At 36.1% G+C, this 21,358-nt stretch overlaps 3 protein-coding genes across 9 annotated transcripts; 2 read left to right on the top strand and 1 right to left on the bottom strand.

The window, feature by feature from the left end:
- Nucleotides 1-803: 803 nt before the first annotated feature.
- Nucleotides 804-9,069, top strand: LOC140809004 (uncharacterized). 3 transcript variants are annotated; one of them, XM_073166440.1, is made up of 22 exons: nucleotides 804-1,018; nucleotides 1,476-1,728; nucleotides 1,815-1,891; nucleotides 2,072-2,149; nucleotides 2,270-2,401; nucleotides 2,650-2,700; nucleotides 2,792-2,935; nucleotides 3,042-3,164; nucleotides 3,296-3,373; nucleotides 4,343-4,435; nucleotides 4,507-4,629; nucleotides 5,302-5,385; nucleotides 5,718-5,816; nucleotides 5,960-6,157; nucleotides 6,573-6,648; nucleotides 6,919-7,022; nucleotides 7,099-7,355; nucleotides 7,431-7,517; nucleotides 7,594-7,824; nucleotides 8,039-8,117; nucleotides 8,219-8,282; nucleotides 8,750-9,069. In XM_073166440.1, exons 2-22 carry the CDS (start codon nucleotides 1,638-1,640, stop codon nucleotides 8,866-8,868), a joined length of 2,388 nt encoding a protein of 795 aa, XP_073022541.1. In that variant the 5' UTR covers nucleotides 804-1,018; nucleotides 1,476-1,637; the 3' UTR covers nucleotides 8,869-9,069. The 3 variants fall into 3 exon arrangements, with proteins under 3 accessions (XP_073022541.1, XP_073022542.1, XP_073022540.1); XM_073166441.1 differs by having other exon boundaries at nucleotides 805-1,018; nucleotides 1,627-1,728; XM_073166439.1 differs by having other exon boundaries at nucleotides 806-1,018; nucleotides 1,471-1,728.
- A 474-nt stretch (nucleotides 9,070-9,543) lies between these two features.
- LOC140809006 (uncharacterized) lies at nucleotides 9,544-12,812 on the bottom strand. Its single transcript, XM_073166447.1, has 7 exons — nucleotides 12,513-12,812; nucleotides 12,345-12,434; nucleotides 11,810-11,890; nucleotides 11,568-11,699; nucleotides 10,538-10,756; nucleotides 10,318-10,410; nucleotides 9,544-9,973 (listed from the first exon to the last, which is right to left on the bottom strand). Exons 1-7 carry the CDS (start codon nucleotides 12,762-12,764, stop codon nucleotides 9,812-9,814), a joined length of 1,029 nt encoding a protein of 342 aa, XP_073022548.1. The 5' UTR covers nucleotides 12,765-12,812; the 3' UTR covers nucleotides 9,544-9,811.
- A 1,298-nt stretch (nucleotides 12,813-14,110) lies between these two features.
- Nucleotides 14,111-18,998, top strand: LOC140809005 (O-fucosyltransferase 16-like). Of its 5 annotated transcripts, XR_012113076.1 has the most exons (11): nucleotides 14,111-14,410; nucleotides 14,517-14,573; nucleotides 14,817-14,907; nucleotides 15,017-15,093; nucleotides 15,625-15,713; nucleotides 15,797-15,980; nucleotides 16,527-16,708; nucleotides 17,020-17,122; nucleotides 17,663-17,994; nucleotides 18,085-18,648; nucleotides 18,735-18,998. XR_012113076.1 is itself a non-coding variant. In XM_073166443.1 (10 exons), the coding sequence occupies exons 1-10, from the start codon at nucleotides 14,243-14,245 to the stop codon at nucleotides 18,521-18,523; spliced, it is 1,716 nt and encodes a 571-aa protein (XP_073022544.1). In that variant the 5' UTR covers nucleotides 14,111-14,242; the 3' UTR covers nucleotides 18,524-18,998. The 5 variants fall into 5 exon arrangements, 4 of the variants coding, with proteins under 4 accessions (XP_073022544.1, XP_073022543.1, XP_073022545.1 ...); XM_073166443.1 differs by having other exon boundaries at nucleotides 14,517-14,567; nucleotides 18,085-18,998; XM_073166442.1 differs by having other exon boundaries at nucleotides 18,085-18,998.
- The last annotated feature ends 2,360 nt before the right edge of the window (nucleotides 18,999-21,358 follow it).

Below are 21,358 nucleotides of genomic sequence, written 5' to 3'. Positions count from 1 at the left end.
TACAGATGTTGAAGAAGTGAATTTCATAGGCTTCCATTTACCCACTGTTTTTATCCCATTTATTATATTTTTATTGAATAAAATTTTGCTTATTATCTACGTTTTTGAATTGTGCTTAACCATTTAAGTAATTAAATTAAATATTTTAATTAAATATTTTATTTAAGTTAATTTAATTATATAATTTGGTTGAAATAAAAATATTGTTAAAGTATGTCTAAATTTGTCCGGATCGTTGTTTAGCTAAAACAATTTAAATTTGCATTTCAGTCAATCAAATGTTTTTAATCACGCAATTATAAAATCAATAATTTTTACCATTATAATTATTTAATTTGTTTTATTAATATAATTAATAATCTAGTTAAATTTTATAAAAAGAAACACATTGAGTAACTTGTGTTTTTGTTAATGCAAAAGGGCACTAAGTGAAGTAGAAAATGAATTATATATATATATATATAAAATTGTGTAAGACGGTCTCACGGGTCGTATTTTGTGAGACGAATATCTTATTTGGGTCATCCATGAAAAAATATTACTTTTTATGCTAAGATTATTACTTTTTATTGTGAATATCGATATGGTTAACTCGTCTCACAAATAAAAATTCGTGATAACGTCTCACAAAAAACCTACTCACGTATAAATTCAAATCAAATGAAGAAACAACTAAGAAATTATATTTATGAAGACTGGGCCGAAGGGATATCACGTCAGTCCGAACTAGGAAATCCGGCCCAATCAAATTGCATTAAATAAACGTGCTTCCAAAAGTACTCCGTACCAAATGGTCGAACTTCGTTATAGGGCGGGCGTTCCGTTTTCGGGTTTTGGGCACCCGACCCGATCGCTCGGGTGATTTCCGAAAATTTCAGGGACCCAAACCCAATAATTATTGTGTTTAATCCGATTTGCGGCGGCTAGGGTTCACAATCACCGGTGTTCTCCTCCTATTCCTCTGCGAATTGCAGCGGCCACACTGAGTCACTGGTTCACTGGGCTTCAATATCATTTCGTAAGTTATTGTTGTGTTTTTTAATCCGATTTTTGTTTCATTTACCGCTTGAGCGTCGATTATTGATGAATATTTTTTAAGACAATAAAATTACTAATTCAAGCTTGGTGATGAATGTTTCACCCGAATGTTAACAAAAAAAAAAAAAATATATATAAAATATGAATAATATGGCCATCTCTGCTAACTTTCCCCCTAGTTCTGCATTTAATTTTGATTTAAATCTGGGAAAAAATACCGATTTAGTTTGGACTTAAATCTGGGTATTTGTTGATAAATCTGATAGCTAATTAATATTTGTTAATAAATCTTATTTTTTGCACTGCTAGTTAATTAATATTAATATATATTCACATTATTGTTGAATTCCTCAATATAATCGGAGAGTGAGAATTAAATATTTGGCTGTTTTTATGCCATGCTGAACTCCAGTTTTTTTCTGCGTAACGTAGGGTAGTAAGATACTCGGGTTCAGATAGTATTTTTGCTACCTGAAAAACCAAGAAACCCGACCCGACGCCCACCCTAGGCATCAATTTTCATGGGAAATAACCATATCAAATTCTGACCAGAGGGTTAGCGTTTTATTCTGGTGATAATTTTGTTAGATTTGATCGACATGGGAGGCTCTAGGGTTCAATTGAACAAACACCATAAAACCCGATTTGCTTCCAAGTCTTCCCGCAATGTTCACAAAGTTTCTTCAAAAGGTGAAGTTCTTGATTTGCAAATTGTTTAATCTATCTCTTCTAAGTACAACTAACCTCAATTTTTACTTTTTTTTTATTTCTGTCAGATAGAATCAAGAAGTCAAAACCTGAACTTAATGTTGTCAAAGGATCGAAAGCTGCTCGACTTCAGCGCAACAAGATGGTATCGTGAAATTTTTTGTAGATAACTGTGTGCAAGTTGCTTGATTTTATATGTCTATTGGTGTAAGTGCTCTGGGTTTATATCACGAATTACTGGTAAATTGAGCCGAGCTGCGTAACATGTTGAAATTTACTAAATCTTTCGATTGAATTGTATTTTATTTAACAAACGTGACTGCAGATAAGGGAACAGAAGAGGGCCGCGATATTGAAAGAGAAGAGGGCATTGTCAGGACAGATGAGCCCTCCTCGTGTTGTTGTATGCACTTATTTCCCTGGATTCTTTTAAGCAACTAACATAAAGATGTTGATAAAGTTTCTGCTTGTTTGAGTTCATTTTTAAAAAAAATTGCGTTGTGATGTTGCGTATGTATCTTAGGTGCTATTTGGCCTTTCGGCCTCAGTGAACTTGAACTCACTTGAAGAAGATATCCTAGCTCTGTTGTCTGGAGAGAGAAATGGAGCAAATTTCCCTGCTGTTGCATCATCTGATTACAAATTGAGAGCCACAGTACGTTCACAATATATTCTATATGGCCGAACATTTTGTGTCGTCAATGATGGATATCATCTTAGTTCCAATATAAGTTTAGGAGCTTGTTGTTTGCTGATATTTAACCCTTGCCTGTTCACTCCCCTATTAAATATGTGATTGTGATGATATATTAGGATAACAAATAATTTCCTTGGTAACGTTTTTTGAAAATCGAGAATTTTAATGTGAAAGTCGACGGGCATTAACTCCATGTGTCTACATAGGTCTTGAAAGCACCTCATGGTGATTTGTTCGCATGCATGGAAATGGCCAAGGTAATTTACTGGTTCATTTTTTAATTTGCATGTCTAACACTTGTTACTATTGAATTATCCCTACTTTTTATGCTGACAACTTTTTTTGTAGACTGCTGATTTGATTGCGTTTGTGGCATCCCCAAATGCATTTTCTGAAGAGAGTGACTCCGATTGTTTTATTGATTCATTTGGATCTCAATGTCTCTCTGCATTCAGAACACTCGGTCTTCCAAGCACCATGGTGCTAATTCGGGTATATGATTTTTCCCATTGCCATCTCTCTGTGCCCCTCCGCTTATTCTGTAAGCTATAGAATATTGGAAGGAAATTATGTGTTGAAACCACAGAGGTGTCTGTAGGATCTTCCTGATGATTTGAAAGGAAAAAATGAGCTGAAGAAGATGTGCATGTCTGAGATTGCTTCTGAGTTTCCAGAAGATTGCAAGTTTTATCCCGCAGATAAAAAGGATGAGTTGCATAAGGTAAATTGTTAAACTGATTACCCCTTTTCATCGCAATGCCATTATAAACTGAGGCAACTAAAGCTGTCCGACAATCCTCAGTTTTTCTTGAATCCTGAGACTTATACTCTGTACTTATTTTGTGGTCATAGATCCTCTCACTTTTCAAGGAACAAAGGCTTAAGGTGCCTCATTGGCGAAACCAAAGGCCTTACCTTATGGCTCAAAAGGTACAATATGACAAATTTTTAGGCAGTCTTGTAAATTTTCAGTTGCTCTTAGTTGATTGAATTTCTTGTATCTCAATTTTCCCATTTGAATTGCTAATCTTCCTTCATTTAATTTATTTTGCACTTTAATAGAACTTTGACTAAATCCCCCTGAGCCCCCTGTGACGGTGCTAATGAGTTTGAGATCCATGAATGTGGTGAAGCCGACGTACTTTGCTCTGTTAACATCGAGATTACTGTTTTTGACTCTTATTTAATTTAGATTAAATAAATGAAGTACAATTACTTTTTAATTGTATCGGGTGAAACCTTTTCCTGTCGAGTAATTGACAAAATGTAAGTTGGTGTTCATGTCAAATTGTTGAACATAGTTTTTAAATGTGATGTGCTTTGTGGAGCTTTTTTTGGTAGCAATTTGCGGGAATTCTATTTGAAAGTTATAAACTTCTATAAGGGAAGGGTACTAGGCCAATATCTTCCAAGTAATCAAATTACGTAAAGCAAAGACAGCCGTGAAATGAAACTTTGACTAAGAACCCGGTGACGAGCTTCCTTGTCTTTTAGCTTGACTTCAAGTGATAATGTTAGAATCGCCACAACCTCCCTGACTGGTCACATATCTTTGAATATTATCCGTAGAGAAAGATTTAGTAATCTTTGAAGTTGATATTAAATATTTTAAATCTTCCAAATCTTCACGACCCATCTCCAAATTATGTGACCCTGTAATTGAGGACAGGAATATCATTATTGGCATATCATGATATAGGGAGATGGTCATTTGCATGCATGGGTGAGGAGTTATATGTAAGATTGCCAAGTTACAAGGCCACCTATACTTTGTCATTGACTAAATTAGTAGACTGCAGATGAATTGACTTCTAACTCGTGGGAAGAAATTAGATGCTACTTAACTCAGAGTCAAAGAATCTTGCTTTTCTTATATCCAAACCTTCAAAATTGTCTCAGGTTGACCTCGTGGCCGATGATTGCACTTCAGAACATTGTACCATTGTCCTTACAGGCTATCTTCGTGCTCGTGGTCTCTCAGTAAATCAGCTGGTGACATCCTCAGCCTCAGTAGTTGATTTATTGCTTTGATATATGTTAGTGTCTGATATTTTCTGGATCAGGTACATGTAACTGGTGCAGGGGATTTTCAGTTGCATAAAATTGAACTTCTCAAGGATCTGTGTACTCTGAATGTACAAAAAGGAGGTGACTTCATGGACTCAGAGGGGATAAACGATGTACAGGTATGCCATTAATTGTTTAAACTTTAATGCAGATATATGCTTTGGATGAAGTATAATAATCGTATATTGAATCATCTGTATGATGTGATTATTTACATTTGCTGTAACTGACACTCCTCTACGGACCAAAGACGCATTATGTCCAATCAATGCCCATAGATACACGAGACATGATGTGATGTCTATGGATATTTTTATCTTTGGGCTCCATTTCTCTTAGGATCACAACCGATCAGAACCTTTTTTTTTCTGTATTACCCTTTGAAAAATGAAAGCTAATGACATATGAACAATCTTTTGGACCAAAAATATTTTGCCACCGAATTAATACTGTCAACGTGTCTGCTGGTTATTTATGTGATTTATGTATCTGTTTTATGTTATGGTGGAGTTGGATGGTCATTGAAGGAGTAATCCTGGCTATTATACTCATGGACCAACTCTATGGATTTTCAATGTGAACTGACTGCCTTGAAACTTAGCGAACAAATTTTAGGTTAACATGCTACTGGTATGGGATCTTAGTCGCACGTTAGTTGTTTCAGATTTCATGATTAGAACTTGGGTCTTTCCACGGGTGGAGAGTGTTTTACCTCCATACTTCATTTGACATTGATTCTTGCCTCTTGTATTCAGTTGTATTCATTTTGTTATTTTTCTCGCATATTGCAGGTTGTGAGGTGCCTTACCCCTGATCCTATGAAGCAAGAACCTTTAGTAATTGAAAACATCCCAGATCTACTGGCAGGAGAACAGGTTGATATCTTGTGATTGGTGCTCCATATATTTTCAGCTTCTTGATAGTTAAATTTGTTCTTGTATATCTTTTGCTTCAATTTGGACATCGTCACATCAGGAACCTTGGCTTCTATTTCAATAAATGCTGTCCGCAATAAAATTATAAGTTGATTTCTTACCTATGCATCTTGTGTTACAGCTGTTCGCTATGTCAGCAGTTATCTGAGATAAACAATTGTGCACCGGAAAAGCATGATTCCAATATTAATTAAATTTTCTCCTGATATATATCTCTTTCCTTCATCTTTATATCATCTCTGCTGAGTAACTGTTGATATTTCTTAATTCAGACATGGCCAACAGAAGCAGAAATGGCTGAAGCTGACAAGTATGAAGAGGAGACAAGGGTGAAAAAGAAAAGGCTTCCTAAGGGCACATCTGAGTATCAGGTGCGGCCATGTTTGTTCCCTTGTTTAAAAATTTCTAAAATTTTCTAAATACTAAATTTCTTTAATGGCGAGATTGGCAATATACTAGGTCACTACTTATGCAATGTAATTAAATGCTACTACTGTTGTAAACAAATTTACAGGCTGCATGGATTATGGATGATTCTGACGATGATTATCCTGCAAGCGATGAAGATGGAGCTGATGGGATGGTGGTGGAAAATGGCGTGGCCTGCTCTTCTGATCAGAAAGTCGAGAATGGCTTTGAGTTAGACGAGGATCAGGCTTCACTGAATTTGAGAGATTCTGATGAAGAAACTGACTTAGATTCTTCCATGATGGTAAATATTTGATCTTATCGGCCCCCTACTACCAATGTCAATAACCTCTACAAGCATTATAAGCAGGAGGTATATACCAAATGATTACAATGAATTGATACTTGGCATGAGTTCCATATCTTTTTTAACTGTAGTAACAAGTTCCTTTAAGAGCACTCTTTGGAACAGGCCACTGTTTGATTTTTGTGTCTACTTTTAATTATTTTTTATTCATTAAAAATAGTCCTTGTTAGCTATTCATGAATACTTCAATAGTCTCAATTGATAATTTTAAACGGAGCACATTACTTTTCTCATTCAAGTGAGGTCATATTCTTCTATCTAAAGCAATTTGAAGCTCGTTCTTTTAATGCCTTCTACAACGATTTGCTTATTTTTTTCCTCTGAATGTAAATGAGGTTACTTTATTCTTCAGGAAGGTGAGAATTTAACAAAAGAGCAGATAGAGGCTCAAATTCGAAAAATCAAAGAAGCACACGCTGAAGATGAAGGTACCTTTTCAGTATTTTATTTATTTCTGACATGTAGCTAATTTTCCACTTTTTCTTCAGTTACATGAATATACGTCCAAGGTCAATTTTTTTTGAATTTTCCCAGAAGATACCTTGAGCAGTTTGTTGTTTGAATAATACGTCTTTAATTGAGCATGACATTCATTTAGTTTATTGCAATTGTATTTGACTTTCTTCTCTAGTTCCTGTTTATTGAATCCCATTTAATTCTCATCCAGTTGCTAATTGAGTCTATGCGTTACAATACAGAGTTTCCTGACGAAGTGGATACTCCATTAGATGTCCCAGCTCGAAAACGATTTGCCAAGTACAGAGGTGTCAAGTCTTTCAGAACCTCTTCATGGGACCCCAAAGTATGTTCAGGAAAATAGATTGAACTGTCCTGGATTTTATCAGTAATGTCTCTTGAGGACTTTTACTACTTTGTAGGAATCTCTGCCACCTGAGTATTCCAGAATTTTTGCATTTGATAACTTTTCAAGAACGCAAAAACATGTACTTGCAAAAAGTCTTGGTATGGAACAAGACACAACTGACTCTGTACCAGTTGGCTCGTATATAAGAGTTTATATAAAGGAAGTTTCAGTTAGCGTTGGATCTACGTTATGCAAATTGGTGAAGACCACGCCAGTAATATGTTCTGGTCTTCTGCAGCATGAGTCTAAAATCTCTGTTCTCCATTTCAGGTGCTCCTCTTTTATCTGATTTCTTGTTGCAGCAATATGCCTTTTTTTACAATATTTAATTTTATTGGATTCTAGCATTCGGAAGCATGACACGTATACTGCTCCTATTAAAGCAAAAGAAGACCTCCTGTTTCATGTCGGCTTCCGCCAGTTTATGTCGCGGTAATTTATGTTTTCTTAAGTTGCTTTAGAAGAAATAAATATATGAGATTAACTCATTTTAACTTTGGTATTGCAGACCTATTTTTTCCTCGGACAGTATCAATGCTAACAAGCACAAAATGGAGAGGTTTCTTCATGCAGGGCAATTTTCCATAGCTTCAATTTATGCTCCGATTTCTTTTTCATCACTTCCTTTAATAGCCTTCAAGAGCCCGGGAGAAGATGCCACTCCAACCATTGCTGCTGTTGGTTCATTGAGAGGTGTAGATCCAGACAGGATTGTTCTGAAGAAAATTATTTTAACTGGGTATGATAGATATCAGCTTCTTGTTGTGTATACTCTAAACAAATGTGAAATTTTGTAAGTTAATGTTTTGATGCTTAGGCAACTTGTTAATAAAATACCTCGTTTAATGAATAATCAGTTGGCTTTGATTTCGGAATTAATAATGTGGTTTTGCATTTCAATTTATGCTTCAAAATTGGATAAATGCTAACACAGCAGGATGCATCTCATGCAGTTATCCACAACGAGTATCGAAATCAAAAGCGACTGTGAGATATATGTTTCATAACCCTGAGGATGTGAGATGGTTCAAGGTTAGGAAATCTGTAAAATATAATTTACCAATGAAGTTTAAAGTTATTCGAAATTTATTGTGTAGTGGTTTCTTTTCTCAATGATCTTTTGTTGGTTGCAGCCCGTTGAAGTTTGGACAAAATGTGGTCGTCGCGGTCGCATCAAAGAACCTGTAGGCACACATGGTACTTTCCTCACCCTATTGAAATTTGGGAGAGGGTTTACTTTTGTGGAAGATGATGCTGAGTTTAACATCAAGCTGATATATGTATACTGCTGTGTGCATGCGAATTCTTTTACCCGTTCGATGAATTTTCTCATAGATAGTAGACACCTGCCTTTTCAATCATATGATGAAATTCTGGCATTGTTTCCTCTACAAAATGAAGGTGTGCCTTTGGTGGCACCCATTTTCCTCTTTTTTCCCTCATCTCTCGACATCTTCACATCGCAAATTAGTGTTGCCAAATAACCTTAATGTTTTGGATTCTTTCTCACATACGCATAACTAAGATAATCCAACATGATCACTTCTCTTTTCTATAATTTTGTTATTTTTTCTTCTACAAAGAGTGGAGACTGGTGATACACACGTTCCAGTTGGTTGGATTGATGACATGACCTTTTTTTATCGCTTTGTTTTCTCCTTCAGGTGCGATGAAATGCATACTGAACGGAGTTCTTCAACAGCACGACACCGTGTGTATGAGTTTGTTCAAGCGAACGTATCCAAAGTGGCCCCAACAATGGTTCCCGCACCAAGGCGCTTGAAAGTGGCAAATTATTGTCAAGTGGGAATGAAGCTCTGGTTCCGATTCGATTACTTTATGTTTGCTGGCTACCTTTTGACAGAGCTCATAAGGGAAGCAAAATTTTTGGTTGTTCACCAAGAATCGATACTAGTTAATTGAAGTAGAAGTTATCACATATAATTATTTTGAATGGTATTTTAATCATGCTCCTCTTTTCATATTGCCCCAGTGTCTTAAATCCCAAAATTGTAGTCGCTATCATGCCACGTTGATAAAATTCAAGTGTCTTCGAATCTTCAAAAGTAGTAATTGTTGCCAAATTGCATAAGGTGAGACTCAACTAACGAACTAGCATCAGAAGAGCATCCTTGGAATCATTCATTCATTGAGTTAAATTTACAAGTAATGTACACGATGGTTGACTGCCTAATTGCCCATAAAATGCGACATGTCATGGTGATCGGCACAATTATAACAATAATAATTGTAAGCGTTGGTTGCGAGATGAGGTGAAGTTCGAGAGTATGAAATTAAGAGATCCATCATTGTTATTCAATTTTTTTGAGGAAGTGTTGCCCATAAAATGTGTTCATTTCATTCTTTACGTGTCACATAAATGAAAGACAATTTCGTATTCCAAGTTATAGTTTTGATTAATTTTAAGGAAATGTCTTTTCATCTTCTTACATGAAAATGTTCTCAACTGATTTTTTTATGTCAATATATTACAGTTATATATGACAAAACACATCTTACAAAACTAGTTAATGAATCTTAAAATATGATGATTGAATGTTGGAACACTTTCTGAATCCTATCATGCTCGTGATGCCACTTTCAATTACAAATGATGGCATGCTTTACCCTATGACAGTCCATTTTCTATCACATTTTTTTACTCCACTTACATTACATAGACGTGATATGCTACTCCTAGCATGTCAAGAAACTCAAAATGACCATTAGATGTTTTCACCTGGGGGGAGCTCTGCAAGTTTTGGTGGAGCACCAAGAACACGTTCCATGTCGAATCGAACTTCAATATTCCGGATACCATAACCAACCACCATAAGCCAGTAAAGCAACTTGGCGAGTTCTGGAGCACTCGTCTCTGTCACACTAGTCTGTAAGTGACAAAACACAAAGTACTTGGATGAAATTATTTCATAGGTATAAAAAGAGAGAACTACTTGAACCATGTCTACGATTAGACTAACAGAGATCCCCTTAACAAACACAGAATGCTGAAGAAATTAGCACATGTGAAAAGCAAAACCACACACTAACAGGACTTCATTTTTAATACCAGCCTTCACTTATCGTTGGCATCTTATCCAGATCTAGTATATAACTGCAACAATATGCCCGAAAAAATTTCTTCAAATCACAAAAATGATGTCGGGATTTCATACTCAAAAGTGTCTTGCTACCAAAGAGTACAAGCGTCAGCAGAAGCTAGTAAATTTACCTTCATTTGACTTGGATCAGAGACAGCCAATAGTCGTCTTACGAATGTGTTCATCGCCAGCACAGCATCCTCGCCCGCAGTACTGGTCAGCTCCTGAGTATTTCTTATTTCATTAGTATTCACTTGTTTATTTATCTATTCATTACGGTGTCTATAGGCCATAATGAGTTTTAGAATAATTTATTTGTTTCCATAAACCAATTTTATAGAGATTTCTGACCTTGAGATTTTGAGGCTCAAGAGATTTCAGATATTCCATCAGTTCATTTTGCTCATTTGTAGATTTTTGAGCCACTTGTCGATTTAGTTCCTCGATTTCCGCTTCAAGTAGTTCAATATATTTAACTGCATCAATCTTTTCTGGACCTGAAATATTGTTCCACCTTATAACTTCACCAGTCACTTTTTTCTGCGTACCTGGGGAATAATCTGGCACATCCTAAACCTCAAAAGAGCGAAGTCAAAAATCTCACTACAGATTTGTTATGTTACTTGATGGCATTAGAACGTAGTAGTCAAAGATGCACATATTGACAATATAAATGGTCAAAGAATATTTACAATTATGTATATCTCTGCAAGCTAGATATATAACATCCGTGCTGCAAGAACACCATGCAACAGGACTGCGACGGTGTTCCAGATTGCTGCCCATTTATACCAATGTTAACATGATAGAATTGTCCTGAGGCATTTGCTGCCATGGCAGATTTCTGAGCAGCTGGCAATGCTTTCGTACGGTAAGGAAATGCACACAGCAGGAGCAAATCTAAGAATAGCTTTCAATAGGACACCACCATTATCCTTGCAGAGAACATCTAGGTTTAACTATAGAAACCAAATTCTAATAAAACCCAAGAGTTATTTTGCTAAAATAATATCCCTCAATGTCCAGCATCAGTCAAACATGAAACTTGAAACATCAGTTTTCAAGTTCATCAAATCATTAGGCTGGTGATCATTAAGACATTAACATTTATACAACTCTAGGGTCCTAGGATGCTGTCAAGTAACACAAGCACGTTTACACAGTCCATGCAGTTTTCCTTCTCTTTTTTATAATTCTAAATGTTATTGGCATGTACTCGCAGTATTGCTTTATCTAGGTTGACATGGTAAGACACTTCTCAACAAATTCTCACCCTTTACCTCTTATGCATGAATACTACGTGAAACAAAGAAAAAATACGTGAAACAAGGAAAAAAGGAGATCGGAGAACAATCAGGAAATGGCAACCAAAAGAACTCACCTTTTTCTCTTGTGGCTCGGGAAGAGCAACTTGTTCCAGGCTTTGTTGCAATTCCAACCGGTATTGAGCGTTCCTAAACATATATCCAGTCATCAAGACACTATACATCAACTGTGCCAGATTTTCAGCGACCTGCACAGATAAAATGATAATCATTGCATGGCATGTTCCCAGCTCTTCAAATTTATTGTGATACAAAACTGCAATAGTAAAACTTCCGGATTAACATATGTTATACTTACAGTGGTTACTGTCACAGCAAAAAATTGTGGGGGAAGAGTACCAATCATATTCGTCACCGTTTGACGCATGGCATCAACTACCTAAAGTAAGACACACTTAGAACATTGAAATAGACCATAAGTGTAGGCGTTCTTAAACTTGGAAAATGCTAAATCTGTATTTAGTCGAGCTACTAGTTTAAGAATTTGAAAAAAAAATCCATAAATTAGGTAAGACAGAAGTTGGATTGAAGGCGTGATCTAAAAAATGGATTGGAAGGCATGCACTTTCAAGTCACTCTAACGTTGGAGAATTTGAATTGCATTAGTTAGCGATCGATAGAAATGCTTAAATGATAAATAGAGTATTTGAAACATGTAATTTCAAAATTTTCCGGCCGAAACGAAAATACAGCAGTCCAAACAAGACGAGTGAGTAACTTTGTGCATTTAAAATACTCAACCTACAATTAAAGATAAGGAACCCAGAAACTTCAGCCACCAATAGCTCAACGAAAAGAAAAAGAAACATTTATTTTCCCATTAGTTAAAACACCTGCTGAGGAGCCCTTTTGATAAATAACTCCATAAATTCGGGCTGCACAGTTTGCACGTACTCCAACAAAATCTCTTTCCTGCTCTTCGGCTGTAGTTTCATTCATAAGGAGGAATTAAACATTTTTTTCCAGAAAAATAAAAACTGGCTAATCAAAGACGAAATTACCAGAGTCCCATTGGGAGATTTGGAATCACCGGCGGCAGGGGAACTCCCGAGGTCATTGTCATCGGCATTTCCAGGAGAATCAACAGATTGAGCTCTGATGACGGCTAACTTCCCTCTGCGGACCGACAATTTCCTAGGGATGAAGAAGGAAGAGGGCAGAGTAAACGACGTCGTGGAGGAGGTAGAAAGTGCAGGGGAAGTGGGTTTTGATAGGAACAACGAAGAGGAGAGCTTCAACGTTAGAGACGCCATTTCAAAAGAAGTAAAATCGAAGAGACCACCCCCTTCCTATTAATTCAATGCAATTTGACAATGTTTGGTGGTGGAAAAAATTATGAAATGATATAAAGATAAATGAAAAAAAAAAAATTGAATTAGATAAAATAAAATAATATTATGTTTGATACGATAGTTAAAAATGAAATAATTGAAAATTTTTTGATGAATTGACAAAATTGTTCATCCATTTCAGCGATGGCGGTGGTCTGGTGGCCGATGATGGCGGTCGGTCGGTCGGTCGGCGGTGGCGTGGTGGCGACGACGGTGTTCGGTCGACTAGGAGTGGTCGGTCGCAAAGATGGCGGTCGGTGGCGATAAGTGGTGGTGAATTTGAATATAGGAGAAGAGTAAAATTAAAAAAATATGACAGATTAAGAGTGATAAATAATCTCAAGGGGTGAGTGATTATTTTATCCCAATTAATATAATTTAATCATTTATATAAAAGACTGGCTTGATTAAATAATAATCTTATCAAACATGAGATTAAGTAAGTTAAAAAATCATAAACCCACCTAATCTCTCGTACCAAGAGTAGCGTATTAAAACCAATTAAATTTTCTATGGAAAAAAAAATAGGGATTTCATAAATTATCATTTTTCATGCCGGAAAAATAATCATTGCATGAATAAAATAGTAAATTTTCACAATCACTCCAATTTGATCCATTATATACAGATTTTAGTTTCTGAAAATTAATGGAGTCCAATGGGCGGGTGGGTTCAAGCCCAACGCTATCATTCTCGGCCCAAATAAAAAGGAAACCAATTCTTTTTCTGGTTCTTTTCTATTTGTCGTTCTAAAATATATATAATTGAAATTTAATAAGAAGAAAGAATGAAAGGGAATTAATTAATTAATGAAACGGGTAAAATGAGTGAATTTGATGAAATGTGAAGATAAAAAATATATTCCATTTCGTAAAAATATTGTTTTTTTCTTTTTCTTAAAAAATCAACTACATTTCGATCCAAACATAAAATAAGACAGTTGACTTGTATTAGAATGTGTTTGAATTTGTAAATGTTCTGATTATCATTTTTGTCTACTGCAATAGATAGTTCATAACTTGTAATGCATACACATTATGTTCTTATTACAAGTAAATGTAATATAAACAAAAAATATATGATTTATGGAATTAAAAACATCTCATTCATTTATGGTATCAAATACATCACCATATTTGAATTATATTATCTCATTCTTATATATCTAAATATTTCAATTATTTGATTTTTTAAATATATTATAAAATATAAAAATATTAATATTATCTATCTATAAAATAATTTAAAGTGGCTCGTGTATCGAGAATCAATTCATTGTCGAGTTCTGCGTATGGTCCAAACTTGAAATTCCAAGAATTGCTTCCCAACTTGAGTTGCAGAAATTATGATGGTTCCCTCTCAATCATAGCATTTCCCAAACCCATCCGCCGCCGTTTCACATGGCTGTTCCGCGACGGCGTCACCAGCACTACCGCCGCTCACGATACTTAATACCCATCATCTCCGCGGTGTCCGCTGCTCTTCTATTCCTTTACCTATTTCTCTCGTTCTTAGCTCCATCTCATGTCGACAAGGATCACCTCCGTCACCCTCTTCGCTCCATCATGGTACCCCAAAAACGATTAATTTTTATCGGGTTTTTGGCGATTACTGTGTTTGATCGATCTGTGTTTGCGTTTTTTAATTATCAATTATTTTCATTGTGTATTCCAGATGGATAACGGCGTTGGAAAGGGAAATGTGGAGCCGTTGTTTCGTGTCCCGGTTAGGGTGACTTTATCTCAGCTTAATTTTTACTTTCATTACTTTGTAGTTAGCTGGTGGATTGTGGAAGTTTTTACTGATTGTTTCACTCTGTTCGGACCACCGGACATATTTACATTCCAGCTACAAAGTTAGCCCATAAAATATATTGAACTTACTCCCCCATCCTCTCGCGCATTAGTTAATTGTCAGGTCCATCCCGGGTCTGTGTTGTATTCTGATATCATGTTTATTGGTCATGACATGTAGACTAGTGGCCGCGAACACCGTCGAGATCTTTGGAAGTCCAAGAATGCTCAGTTTTATCATGGATGCAGCAACGCCAGCAGCAAGTTTTTAAGTGTGTAGACTTGGTTACAGCTTTTAAGGGTGCTTGCTGATAAATCTGTTTCTGATTTTTTTTTTGTTTCACCTTTTCTAAATGTTGGTATATTGTTTTCGTTTGACAGAAGCTACTGCCATCACCCATGCAAATCGATATTTGGCGATTGCAACCAGTGGAGGTCTGAACCAGCAGAGAACTGGGGTACCGAATTTCTGACTTACATTTTTGTCATTTGATCACCAAGAAGTGTTTAAAGTATCTTTTAGTTGTCTATTATTCTGCTGAGAGAGATATTTACCTTTATCATCCATGATCAGCAGCGTTGGGATTGTGGAACTGTAGATCTTCTTGGTCGTATATAAATTTATTAATTCATAATGAGTTACTGAGGATTCTCATGGATTATAAGAATAAGCTAGCACGTAATCGGGTTTTGCTTGTCACAAGATTTTTCTTCATATAAATTTCTTGCTAACAGTCTATTTTTCATAACAAAGCCATCTTGAAACTGCGAAGAGTTTACCATAAAGTACATACCTTTTCTTTCACTATATCTCTACATATACATACATCTCACATCAATGCCTAGTGACCTCCATCATGTGCCAATTATGACCTTTCTTTAAGAAAGATAGTGGCCTGAACGGTATAGTCCAATCGGGATTGATTTTCTGCATTTATTTTTACTCAAATGCATATATTCAGTACTAAACCTCTACAACATTTTGGCAGATAACTGATGCTGTCGTTGCAGCTCGCATTTTGAATGCCACTCTTGTTGTCCCAAAATTGGATTCAAAATCATTTTGGAATGATGCTAGGTATTGTCTTTAGAAAATTTAGCACCGAGGTTTTCGCAAATTTATTGCTTCTTTTAGGTGCTTGACTGCCTTCTCTTCTGCAGCAACTTTTCGGAGATCTTCAATGTTGATTGGTTTATATCATATCTAGCCAAAGATGTTAAAATCATTAAAGAGCTCCCTCAAAGAAGAGGGCAGATATGGACTCCCCACACGATGCGTGTTCCAAGAAAGTGCAATGAAAGATGCTATATTAGTCGATTAGTACCTGTACTTTCAAAGAAGCATGTAAGTCAATGGGTTTCCTAAATGGTATCCTCTCATGAATTATGTTCCCTCTGTGTATCAATTGATTAGGTACACCTTGGTTCCTTATGAACATTTTATGTAAAATTTAGTTGCTCTGCACTTATTTGCATGCTCGGTCAAATTTTCACATTTATGTATGACACAGAATGAAAAAGCTAAAAGGATGCCAAACCTGGGAAACAACTGTCTTACTAGAGTTTGTTGTGACTGTGCTCTTTGTTACTTTTTAATCATATAGAGGAACCTACCATGGTGGCACGCTACATTGCTAGAAAGATGACCACTAATATCTTGGTGTATTGATTAAAAATATTGAAATTGTGTGACTAGAAAATGGTGTTGAGTGATTCGTAGCTTAACTCTGCAAATTGGTTCGCTAATTCCTCTTGTCAGCCTAAGTGGTGATGTTGTGGGAAATACTCGTGCTCTCACATGATGACAACTCAACTTTGCATGTTGGTGCTGGATTCCCCATTTTTGTTCTTCATTCCAAGTCACTGATGACTTCATTTGTAATTGTGATAGGCTGTTCAGTTGACCAAATTTGACTACAGACTTTCAAATAAGTTGGAGACAGACTTGCAGAAGCTCAGATGCAGAGTGAATTATCACGCCCTGAAGTTCACTAGTCCCATCCTTGAAATGGGTGCAAAGTTAGTACAAAGAATGAAAAGTAGGAGCAAGCATTATATTGCCCTTCACCTAAGGTGCCTAATGAATACTAAGTTTCCACTAGCATCTGGTTTTATTTCACTTGACATCTCCTGTTTTATCTTTCACGACATTAGAGGCACGGATACTAGGAAAATATTATACTGGACCTTTCTCGTTCTGTCATGGTTTTGTCTATTGAGTTCGTAGTTCTTACTCGGGCTAATTTTTAGTGAAATCGTCGAGAGTAATTTTTGCATTAGGAATTTGGTCCTAACTTCTTGTTGCATTTTGGTTACTTGTTTTGTGTGATTATTCAGATGAGGGTGAGAGTGTTTTTTTACGAGATTGTACGTCTTGTTTACAGGTTTGAACCTGATATGCTTGCATTCTCTGGATGCTATTATGGTGGAGGGGATAAAGAGAGGAAGGAACTTGGTAAAATACGGAGGAGGTGGAAAACTTTGCATGTAAGGCTTTTGGTGTAATTTTCTTTATTTTTCTAAAAATTCAAATTTAGTTAAATCTCATCAAGACATAATAAATGCTGAGAGAACAATGATTGATTTATAATTCATTTCCATGATGAGATTTTTTCAGTGAGGGGCCAGGGGTGGTTATTTACTTGTGATTTGGCCGTTTTGAATTGCCAACTCCATGTAAGCGGGTGGTTATTGGCTTGTGATTTGACTCTTCTGGAATGCCAAGCGTTGTAAAATGTTCGCGTATGTGAAGAAAATGTGAAGGCCTTGGTGTTTGTGGATGTGCAATCAGCAGCACAAGAAACAGAAATATAAGAATTCATATATGTTTGTGCTCCCAAGATCTTTTAAGGTCTAGTTCCTTAGATAAACCTGAGACCCTTAAACCACAACGCTCCCCCAGCTCAAAACAATATCCATGTATATATTTCTGTGTGTGTGTGTGTGTGTGTGGTTACACTGTTTATTAGCACAGAAATGATATTATTTTTTGAATTATAGTTGATATGATTATTGATTGATATACAGAATAACAATCCAGATAGGGAGAGAAGGCAAGGAAGATGTCCTCTTACTCCGGAGGAAGTCGGTCTGATGTTAAGAGCACTTGGATATGACAAGGAGACTCATTTGTATGTGGCTTCTGGAGAGGTATATGGGGGAGAAAATACATTGGCTTCGTTAAAGGCACTTTTTCCCAATTTCTATTCAAAAGATACTATTGCAACAAAAGAAGAGTTGAAATCGTTTTCTCCGTTTTCTTCTCGAATGGCGGCTCTAGATTTTATAGTCTGTGATGAAAGTGATGTATTTGTCACTAATAACAACGGGAACATGGCAAAAATTATAGCCGGACGGAGGTATGTCTTACTTCTTTCTTTGTTTTCCAACTTTTTCTAGAACTGGATTGAATTTCAGGTAACATGATAATAAGTTGCATTTAATTGCAGGAGATACTTTGGACACAAGCTAACCATCCGTCCAAATGCCAAAAAACTGTACAAGCTGTTCTTCAATAGAGAAAATATGACCTGGGAAGAGTTCTCCTCAAGAACCAGTAAATTTCAAAGGGGTTTCATGGGACAGCCGAAGGAGGTGAGGCCAGGCAGGGGTGTATTTCATGAGAACCCATCTTCCTGCATTTGTGAAGATTCTGAGGCAAAAGCAAATGCGATTTCAGTTCCACAAAAACCTGGTGAACGCTCCATTGATATAGATACGGATGTTGTAGTGGATGACCAAAATTCGAATGATGAAGAATGGTCTGACCCTGAAGATGATGATGATCTGAATAATCAAACTGGGAACATTATTTACAACGAAACGAGTTTCGACTATGATGCTCCATTGTCCGAGGAATCTGAGTTGGAAGAGTTGCTTTCAGACTAAAGTTATACACATGGGATATTTTAATGGTCTCTATACCTTTCTCAATGTGCTGCTGTTGGCACATAGTTTAATCATGAGCAAAGGCATGTGCTGAATGTTCATACAATATGCCGAGGTTAATGAAGGTAAATCGTCCTATAGTCTTCTGGTCAAGTTTACGAAGTTAAAAATCTGACCATGTAACCCTGGAACACACTTGGTCCTATCACAGGAGTGGATGTATAGCAATTGTGATGGGAGGAGCCCAGAGCTATGTTATGGAACCCGAGCAATGTTAAGTAAGGAGATCATTGACCTAATTGTGGGTTGTTAGGCACTTTTTGGTTTTGGTATTTTTTGATAATTTTGTATTGATTGAGGTGTTCGAGGTTGCATTGCTTGACATTGCCAAGTTCATAGCGGAGGCCAAGAATTGAATCTTTTTAAAGAGGAGGTTCTATTCAATTTCAATGAATGCGGAAGTCATCGTGGGACATGTAAATTCTATATACATATATATATATATATATATATATATATATATAACTTTTGTAATAAATGGAGTGCTAGAGAGTGGGTGTGGATTTATGCCTTCTGACTGACCAACTCTTAAAGTCTCTTAAAGTCCAACTGACTTCAAATTTAAAATAAAAGAACATAAATGGCTTGGATTCCAGTAATTCTTACAGAATTTGAAATAGACTTTAAGAGTTGGTCAGTCAGAAGGCATAAATCCGCACCCACTCTCTAGCACTCCATTTATTACAAAAGTTTCGATAATCATCATTTTTACTCGAGTAAGTTTTAGCATTTTCAGTGTCAGCTACCAACGCATGCCATCAATGGTTGATCTTTACTTTCGTTGTCGGTACAAACAAAGCCATTAATTAGCCAAGCCAAGGTCACAGCAAGCGCGGCATCGTTACCAATTCATACACCGGGCTGGATACAATATACCCATATCAAGGACAACTCCGATGAATTTTTCAGTGGAAGATTTAAATGTTGAAATTATTAACGAGCAAAATATCCATTGTGCAAATGTTTGTTTTACTAGGAAAATTAAACTACAGCGATTGATTCAAGGATGAACATTAACACTAGAACAACCCGAAGTTTTAAATATTAAAACAGACACCCTGTCGTTTCAAAAAAAACCTAACTTTTTATAATGTGTCAAAAAAAATCCAAAAACACAGAACATTATGAGCAGGAGGCCAACTCGACATGTAAAAACATTTCGTACGACACCTCATGTACGGCCAAAATTGGTGCTATGTGACTTGATCAAATAAATAGAAAAACAGTGGTATGCGTACGGAATGGAACTTTCGAAATTAGAATTGTGGACAATTGCTCACTGTCTCGTGATTTTTTTACTTTAATATATTAACATAATTTTATTTTATGTATTACATATATGCTAAAAACTAATTTAATCCTCTCGCTTATTTCTACATCTACCATTATCAAGAAAGGGGCTAATATCCCGAGCATTAGTTTCCAAAAAAAGCTTTAATGGAATATAAAAACTGATTATTTTTCATATTTTATCAAGGAAAAAAATCTAAATTTAAAATCTCAAAAACTTGTGTGAGACGGTCTCACGGGTTGTTAAGATGGGAACTTGGACCTAACTCAACCCCAAAAGCTAGCTCAAGGGGGGAGGATTGTCCAATCCCATATATACCACTCAAATGTTATTTATCCAACCGATGTGAGACAATTAACACACCCTTCTCACGCCCAGGAATGAACATATGGAGCGTGGAGTTTACAAATGACCCAATTATGAGCAGAACATGTGGCTTAATTATAGGTCGTCCAATACATAACGGTGGAACCCGGGCTCGATACCATGTTAAGATTGGAACTTGGACCTAACTCAACCCCAAAAGCTAGCTGGGAGGATTGTCCAATCCCATATATACCACTCAAAAGTTATTTATCCAACCGATGTGGGACAATTAACACGGGTCGTATTCGTGAGACAGTTCTCTTATTTGGGTCATCTATGAAAAAGTATTACTTTTTATGCTAAGAGTATTACTTTTTATTGTGAATATGGGTAGGGTTGACCCGTCTCACAAATTAAGATCCGTGAGACGGTCTCACATGAGACTCACTCTAAATGAATTTTAGAATCAAAGAATTTCAAGCTATCCCTCAATACACATCATCTTCGGATAACAATCAAAATTATCATTTTAAATTTTGTCTATTCTGTCTAGCTCTAACTACGGTTCTTAAAACCGCCGGTTTAGAATTTGAAACTAGCAATTCCAGTTATAATGGAAGGAAGAATCAAAACTGAACCGCATAAGATTTCAGGTTCAGTTAAAATCCAAAATTTTAAGTATCCAAACACACGGTTAAGAAGTAAAATTGAAGTACTTGAGACTTGAGTCATTCAAAAAACCGAATCAACTTGGTAAACAAATAAAAAAGATTAGAAGTGATAGATGAAAAGAATATGGAGCACTTTTTGATGAGTTTTGTTCATCCTTGGCCATAATATATCAAACTACTTCAGTATACTTACCTCAAACTAATGGCATCGCAGAAAAGAAAATTCGAACCTTGAAATAATATGCTGATAAATTCTGGCTTACCCCAAAACTTATGAAATGGTTTTGGTTTGAACCAATTTGAACTTGCGAGATGATCAAACTAATTAAAATTTCAACATACTCCCGACTACTTATTTCTAAGATTCACGATCAAACAATTTCAGAAATGGAAACCAAAAATTTCCGGTGTTTTCATCAAACTATCTTAATGCTACTAATATATAATTATGAAGACATTTTTTTAAGAATTTACAAAAAGACCAGACCGTGACTAGTAGGATAATGT

The sequence above is a fragment of the Primulina eburnea genome, chromosome 13 (assembly GCF_022965805.1).
Source record: "Primulina eburnea isolate SZY01 chromosome 13, ASM2296580v1, whole genome shotgun sequence".
NCBI lineage: Eukaryota > Viridiplantae > Streptophyta > Magnoliopsida > Lamiales > Gesneriaceae > Primulina > Primulina eburnea.
This window is presented reverse-complemented; position numbering and strand designations above follow the sequence as displayed.

Coding starts and splice junctions, on each gene's coding strand:
- LOC140809005 (XM_073166442.1), top strand. CDS start 14,243: ATGGCTGTTCCGCGACGGCGTCACCAGCACTACCGCCGCTCACGATAC. Junction 14,411..14,516: donor ACCCTCTTCGCTCCATCATG/GTACCCCAAAAA, acceptor TGTGTATTCCAG/ATGGATAACGGCGTTGGAAA. Junction 17,123..17,662: donor GGAGGTGGAAAACTTTGCAT/GTAAGGCTTTTG, acceptor ATTGATATACAG/AATAACAATCCAGATAGGGA.
- LOC140809006 (XM_073166447.1), bottom strand. CDS start 12,764: ATGGCGTCTCTAACGTTGAAGCTCTCCTCTTCGTTGTTCCTATCAAAA. Junction 11,891..12,344: donor TCAAAAGGGCTCCTCAGCAG/GTGTTTTAACTA, acceptor GTCTTACTTTAG/GTAGTTGATGCCATGCGTCA. Junction 10,757..11,567: donor CCGAGCCACAAGAGAAAAAG/GTGAGTTCTTTT, acceptor TTTGAGGTTTAG/GATGTGCCAGATTATTCCCC.
- LOC140809004 (XM_073166440.1), top strand. CDS start 1,638: ATGGGAGGCTCTAGGGTTCAATTGAACAAACACCATAAAACCCGATTT. Junction 3,374..4,342: donor CTTACCTTATGGCTCAAAAG/GTACAATATGAC, acceptor AAATTGTCTCAG/GTTGACCTCGTGGCCGATGA. Junction 8,283..8,749: donor AGAACCTGTAGGCACACATG/GTACTTTCCTCA, acceptor TTTCTCCTTCAG/GTGCGATGAAATGCATACTG.